This window comes from Bactrocera latifrons, unplaced genomic scaffold (assembly GCF_001853355.1).
Source record: "Bactrocera latifrons isolate USDA-ARS-PBARC rearing strain unplaced genomic scaffold, ASM185335v1 scaffold_651, whole genome shotgun sequence".
Taxonomy (NCBI): Eukaryota; Metazoa; Arthropoda; class Insecta; order Diptera; family Tephritidae; genus Bactrocera; species Bactrocera latifrons.
The window spans coordinates 7,102-14,830 of NW_017537325.1; the positions used below are offsets into that span (position 1 = coordinate 7,102).

General features: G+C 34.6%; 1 protein-coding gene across 1 annotated transcript; it reads right to left on the reverse strand.

Annotated features, from left to right (window-relative positions):
* Window positions 1-385: 385 nt before the first annotated feature.
* On the reverse strand, window positions 386-2,164 carry LOC108975470 (SCO-spondin-like). The gene is made up of 2 exons (XM_018943966.1): window positions 2,018-2,164; window positions 386-903 (listed from the first exon to the last, which is right to left on the reverse strand). The coding sequence occupies exons 1-2, from the start codon at window positions 2,162-2,164 to the stop codon at window positions 844-846; spliced, it is 207 nt and encodes a 68-aa protein (XP_018799511.1). The 3' UTR covers window positions 386-843.
* Window positions 2,165-7,729: the final 5,565 nt, after the last annotated feature.

A 7,729-nucleotide genomic window follows, 5' to 3' on the forward strand; every position in this document is an offset into this window, starting at 1 on the left:
TATTAAATAATAATAATAATAATTAATAATCGTTAAGTTATAGTAATTTTTGTTCGTAAGTAATAAGTAATCAAAATTGTAATCATAATTCATATATATAACATTAAGTACTCCTTACACCTTGCTTTTTACTAGTTGATTAAACATTTACTACTACATACATAAGTTTTCATTTGCTGGCATTCATTTGAGGCTTTTGCACACGCTCATTTCAATTCACAACTAATTTATGAATTTTATTTTTGTTTTTTCTTGTTTTTGATTAACATTTCACATGCTTGCCACACATATCGCTAATAACAGTTAATGTCTTCAGTTGTTATATTTATTTTTGTGTTTTTTTTTTTGTTTTTTTTGTTTTTGGTTGTTTTTCCTATTTGTCTAGTATTTCGTTATTTTGACAATACTTTTACAGCTTTTTACAAACAATACTACTATTACGCTCGCTCGTCACCTCTCTCTCTCTCGCATTGTCTAACTGTCGCTCTATCTCTCTTATTCTGTTGCACTTTCATATGCGACCATGCGTGTAGGAGTTTGTGTTTGTGTATGTGTGTGTGYCTCAGTGTCCATCCGTATGATTTTGCGGCATAATTAGTTATTTGACTTTCGGTTTGTTTGGCGCTTTGTGTTTYGTCGTGTTTTTTGCGCTTTCAATTTAGCTGCGGTGGTGCTGGTCGTTGTTTATGTGTTGATTATGTGAGTGCTAGCAGTCACATATCTATTTGTGTTGCTTCGGATGTGTAGTGTTTCTTCTGTTGTTTTTCTGTTCTGTTTGCATTTATGCATAGGAAGGCGAGTTTATGTTGTGTTTACTACGTGTATGGYTTATGTTGTGGTTTTTTAACGTCCTCGCGCCCAGCGTAACAGCGCATCCGCCAAAACGTCTAGGTGAGCTTTGACCTGCAAAGAAGCGGAARGATAGTGCATGATTAGTTTAGAAAAGTTCTGCGTAGTGTGAGTAAAAATAGAAACTATTTTTGCTGCCTTAAGCTTTTTAGCTAGAAATTCCATTTGCTAGGTGTTTTGAAGAGCTATTTGTAAGTTTAAAGTTTTTCGCTCTGTGCGTTAATAGCTTCGGGGTTACAGTACAAGCGAAATTATGTAAATATCGTATATAAAACATTAAAGAAAGTATGAAGTAGCTATAATAATACTACACATGTTCTAAGTAAAAAATAAAAAAAAAAAAAAGATTTTGAATTGCAATTTTGGTTCAAAATAGAAAAAATATTATATTTGCAATTTTGCAAAAAATACTAGCTTAGGACCATAACCACAATTTATAAGAAATGTTTCGTAGCCTTTCGGAGTAGCACAAATTTTAATTTTTATCAAAAGCTAATATGTATACTAACGACCACCCTTTAAAAATATATTTAGTTAGAGTTTTTCGGAGTAATATACATACATATAATTGCACCTTCTTTWGCAAACAGACTAGTCCCGCATATGCTGACGACCACAACCACACTTTGGAAAATATAATTCGGAGTCTTTTGGAGTAATATACATACTATATTTGCACATTTGTAAAAAACTAGCCCCATATACAAGTTTACGACCGCAATCACGTTTTGAAATATATAATTCGGAGATTTTCAGAGTAACACATATTTTCATTGCAAAAAACAAGACCCAGACAAATACTATCAAACTTCCTAAAAATGATTCGGAGTWTTTCGGAGTAATTATGTATATTTAAATGTTCGCATAAATATAATCGCATATAGATATATTTACGAATACAATCACACTTTACAAAAAATAATTCGGAGTTTTTAGGAGTAATATAAAATTTAAATTTTTTCATGCCTACCACCACAGCCACGGTTTGAAAAAAAAATTAATAACAAACACGCTTACCATAACTTATTAGCATTTAACCATTWGCCTATAACTATCTTTTATTACCTTTAAAATAAAAATCTTTCCTCTCTATCATACTTTATAAAAGTGTTTTTCATTTTTATCTCAAAAATAAGTTACTTCTAGAGAGATTTGTTGCATGACTTACCGTTTTGTAGAACATACACGATCTTCGRTCTTCATCTTCACCTTCCGGACAATCGATGAAGCCGTCGCATAGCACGTGATCGTCTATGCAACGATATCGTCCCTGCACATCAGGTGTGGGACACGCGAACCGCTCCATGCCATCCATGGCGGTTGGGCATTCTAAAAGGAGAMAATTTTTTAAAACATTAGTGTGATTAGTAAATAAAGCATATTTTTAAAAAGGAAATTTTTAAAATTTTTTTTTTATATATGGGGTATGCACAACCCGTCGCAAAGCATTGTAAAATCGTAAAATTATAAATTTTTACACTTGTTTAMAAAAATTGTTGTTGGATTTCATTTTCGTTTCAATGCTATGTTTTCGAATCGTTATAATTTATAACTTTATGAGACTTGTGAAAACCCTAATACACACTTTCGGAAAGCTCAGTCAGGTATACATGAAGAACTTGTTTTTCAATAATAGTTTTCGTGCAATAATTTCGCATTTTGAAGGCAATTATGCATTATGACTTTGTGGCCAACTTCGAAAAAYCGTCGACATTTCTTTCGACTTATTCACTTGAAGAAATTAGTTTAATCTCACCACCAGAAAAATAATCGATTTTAAGTGCACTCCTTCTAAAGACAACAAAAATATGTTTCAAAGTAGTACCAATGGCAGTTGCTCTCTAGATTTAATAACAGTATACAAGCAAGTACACGARCTGTATCTTCTACACTGATAATATACCACACAATAAACACATAATAAATTCAAATAACAACTTGTCACATATGTACTTTAAAATAGCCACGAGCTAACCGCATACTCTTGCTCTAACCGTCTAGCGCTTTATTTATTTACAGCAAAAAGCTTGCTTAGCTACAGACCTGTTGCTCGCACAACAGATGTTTCGTATATATCATATATACTTATATATATTTTTGTGTACAATTATCTATTGACATTTGTCAACGTGAATTACAGTAATTTCACATTTGACGTCAGCATTTAATTGGTTTCCATTAATGACGCGCCGTCATACTGGACACCGGACAGATTATCTATTTTTGTGACTAAATGCACCCTATAGCACCAAGAATTAGGTTTAAAGCACCTGTTGGTGTGTACAATAAACATGCGATCATGAAAAGTTTCRTGTTAAAGATCGCATTTAGTAATGAAGTGTCAACGAAAGCAAATCAAATGTAATTAAATGTTGAAATAGTTACTTTTGTGAAATAATTACAAAATACTTTATCTCATAAAATCGTTAGTTGTGTCAAAAAGGATATATTACTTATAAGAACACACAGTTGTGTTTTATAAGTTAGTTTGCAGTTACTGTTTCATAAGTTCATAAATTACTTTTCGTTTAGCGTTTCACAAGTTCAAAAGCTACTTTCATTTGCTGTTTCACATGTTCATAAGTTACTTCTCATTTAGCGTTTCACAARTCCACTTCGCAGCGTCACTTGTGCGCCCAGGCTGAACTACGAGCAATTTACTGCATAACCTTGAGCTAAATGTGGTAAACGCGCACGTCCACTTGACCATACTTCAGCCAAATCTAGTGGCACCGCTATAGCGCTAGCTCGGGGCATTATAGAGCTAACAGATCTGCAACTGTAGGCATGTCTGGCGCTTCTAGCACGAGTCTCGCATACGCACGTCAACATTTGCAGGCGTTATATACGAGTCTACGTATGCACATRCCGTTGACGTAAGTCGCTACATACAAACAGACATGTCGTGTGCATGTAGTACATTGTCCTTTATTTGGTAATTTAGTTGATTTGTAAAATAATAGGAGGTATGTGTGTAGTCGTCATTACACTCACTATACCGCGTAGCTTTGTAAAGCTAATAATATTCGCTTCTGTTGTTGTATTTTTCATGTTATTAGTGTTAAGTTTTATTTCGTTTCGATTTTTGTTATGTGAAAAATATGAGCAAGGTCAGTGGTCAATTGGTATTACTCGGGGTTACTGTATATCAATAATGTCCTTTGTTAGTACTTATTTAAACATATTGCTCTTGTGTTAATGCAGGTCAACTGCCAAAAATAGTCATTAGACTGTAAGCCTGCTAATGGGGCACTAAAAATATACCTATAGAGGTTKTTGTATGTGGGTGGAATAAAATTTGTTGAAAATAAAAGGACATAGAAGGAGAAAAGCGCTTTTTTATTGAAAATTCYAATTTCTTTTAAGAAATATGTTCTCAGAATACAAAAAGGATAGAGTTGCTTGTTGTTGTTTAGATGTCCGAAACACCTTTAGCACGCTAGACAGGTGAATACGATCGACGCTATCGAAAAAGCTTTAAAATAAATGCTTATCTGAGAGCTGTGGTGCGGAGCTATCTAAGTAAAAAAAACTGATAACGATAGTAGCGGTCATGTCAGGAGCAGCACATGAATCCATATTAGGCCTAGGCATACTAAAACTCAAAATGATATACGAATCGTACTCAACTGACTACGCAAACCACATTGCAGCAGTTGTTACCGCAAGAGATGCAAAAAAAGCGCGAAGAAAGCTTAATCAGGTCACGAAACGGACACAAGCATGGCTCGGTTAACATAACCTCCAGCTCACTTAGGATAAAAACAGAACCACTCTGTTAAAGAATAAGCATAGACTCCTAGAAATCAGTATACAAACGACTATGGATATTCTTAGGACACAAAAAGCAGTAAGCTACCCCGACATAAGACTTGACCCCAGACTAACCGTATGGGTACAAATCCAGCACGCCGCAGGAAAATCAACGAAAATCACCGACCAACTTAGCAGACTAATRGCCAACATAGGRGGCCACAGCCAAGAAAWRRRAARSYYYTWAWKKTKRMMWTTWAWTWRSSKYCYTTTKGRASGRRSYKRRRWMYYSGSMRSMKKKRWTWAAAARGRMAAYSGGCGTAAGGTAGTGACCAGAATGCACCGCCAGCCCTCAAAGTTGAATCAGTCTACGGAACAGTGTCAGGTGATGCAATATTAGTTAAAAGCGGTAATGATCCRATTGACTTACTGGGAAACGATAGAAAATCATCCGAAAATAATAAGAACGCAATAGAACAAATAAAAATGGAAACAATAACAGCATGGCAACGAAGATAGGAGAATGGGGGTTGCGGCAGATTTTTTAGTAGAAAACTCTTGGGATCAGTGGATGAGGAGGATGAGGACTAATATGTTTTGAAGGTTGAGAAAAAGTACTAAAATCGAACTCTACATATTGAGGATTATGTAAGCAAAGGAAAATATTAGTGGAATATTGCCAAAGTTTTTTTTTTGATCTCCTAGACGGTTTTTAAAATCAGCTGTGAGATGACAGTGTCACTAAACTGTAGCTAAAGTTATTGGGATGCSTTTGGGTTAGGATTGCTTAGAAAATCTCCTGAATTTCSTCACTATTTAAAAGTCTCTCAAGTYAACACAACTATACTAATTCCACTTTTTTGAAGAGTCTACTCAATATTCATAAACTCGATAAAACTCAAATCTTTTGAAGCTAGAACTTTCACTGATCTTWTTCGGAATTGAGTTCCTTGCTTCCGTACGTGGTTTGTACCGTAGTCTTTAGAAAATAAGTTGATGAAGGTTTACGAACCCTACTTAGACCACAAAGCCTGGAAATTGGAATATCGCGGCTAATCTTGTTCCAAATTTTATTTATATTCTCTGCTTTTTCTGCGTAATCTTAGTTTTGATGACAGCAGAGGCTCGAATTCTTCTACGTCCGTCTTAATTTCATAGACTAGACAATTCACGTTTGGACTCTCAAGTATATTCGCTTCTGGCCAATAAGTTGCATGAGTGTTAGCTGAGCTCTGCTAGGGTCACTAAATCTGGTACTTTAGAAAAWAAGTATTGCTTCCAACCTCGTCTACATTTTCAATTTTTTCATTATTTCCGTGAAGCCTTTACGATGGTGAACCATATATTCTTTTCTGGATCAAATATTACCCGGTCAGATGGACTCTAGTAAGACCACTAAGTCTGGATACTTCGAAAATAACATCAATTTAGTTCCCTTGAGGTAGGGAATCACACACACAATCTCAATTTGTCCATTTCTCCGTGAAGTCTTAGTCTTGAGGTCAGCAGAGGCTCCGTTTCCTCACKTAAGTACTAATTTTGCATACAATTTGATTCCGCAAAATGTCTGGAATGTCCGCAAATGGCTGGACCTTACCTCTCCTTAGCTAATTTTTTTACAACCACAAATTGTTATCACAATGTCTACTTGTCTCATTAAAGCAGCTTGATTTTTAGTTACCTAAATTGCGGTTCGTTGCCAAATATATTCCAGAGTGGGCCACGGTTACTGAGAGGAGGTGTTCTTAGTAACCTGCAACTGGCACTGATAATTACTTTCAACCCTCTCACCCGCAAATAARGGTATTTTGACTGAAAGTTGCAATTGCATAACGACTGACTATTACAATACTACAGATCGGACTATTATATCATATAGCTGCCTTACTAAGCGACGAATGAAAATAATTCGCTCCAAAAATATATAAAAATATTATTTAAAACAAATATTAAATAAATTAAATAATATATGACTATCACATATGTATACTTATGCATGAGTAAAACAAGTGAAATTTTGTGAGGGAAAACAAAAAAGCAAAATTGGAAAATGCTGCACAAATAAAAATAACTATMAAACCAAAACGAGTGAACCGGCGGCGCCAAGTTGTCCTACAAGTGATTTATGCTTATGTGTTTTCTAGACAGACGTGCTGGGGGTAGGTGCACCAGCCAAGTTGTGAGTGAGTGTGAGCTAAGCGCCTGCTTTGTGGGCGAACAGGGAAGCAATAGAAACGCTGAGAAAAAAGAAACAGATGAACAACAAAATGAAAAGAGAATAAAAGTGAAGATAAGAGGAAATCTGAGTTTAAAAACGGCTAATGAGGTAACTAATACGGATATAAAGACGAACTGAAAGTACAGATAATTGTGAAGAAAAGTGTATTGAAAATAGAGGAACAGAAATAAAAATTATGAAATCAAAGGGAGGCGATAGTAGAACTAAAAAACAAGAAAAGAAAAGAGTATAAACTGGGCTGAGTAAAATGTAGTTGGAAAACTTGTTAGACCTAGTAGATAACGTATGTTGGCCAGCGTTGCCAACCAATTGCGTAAATATATTTGTAAGAGACTCAATAAATCGATATAAATGAAAAAAAAATAATATATATGGTTTTGAGATAACAAACATTCTTTTTTTTTAGATGAAATTATTTTCAAGAAGTGGTAGTTTAAATTGTTGTTTTCCTACAACAACAACATTAGCAAAACTAACTAATAAATGCTATCCCAACTATTGGTTTAAAGCACGCCAGCACCGCATTCCATAAAATGTTTGGTATTTTTGTTGTACGTTTCAACTAAGTATTTGCATTTTATGCTTCGTGGCTTTGACTCGCTAACTATTGGCGCCAAATGCAAAAACAGCTATAACAATATACTATTTGAACATAACTCGTTAGTTTGATTATAAACCCGCTGTGTATATTTTCACGCACTCCCACACAACATAGTTGCGCTAGGGAATGCAAAAGCACTTAGTTCTTACTGATACATTTTATTATATTGCAATTTACATATATAATGGTATAAGTTGCATTAAATGAGATGTGTATAAGAGACAGCTATATGATTACAGTGCATTTGCATAAATTTAACAGCGTATAGCTTTTAATGGAATGTTTTT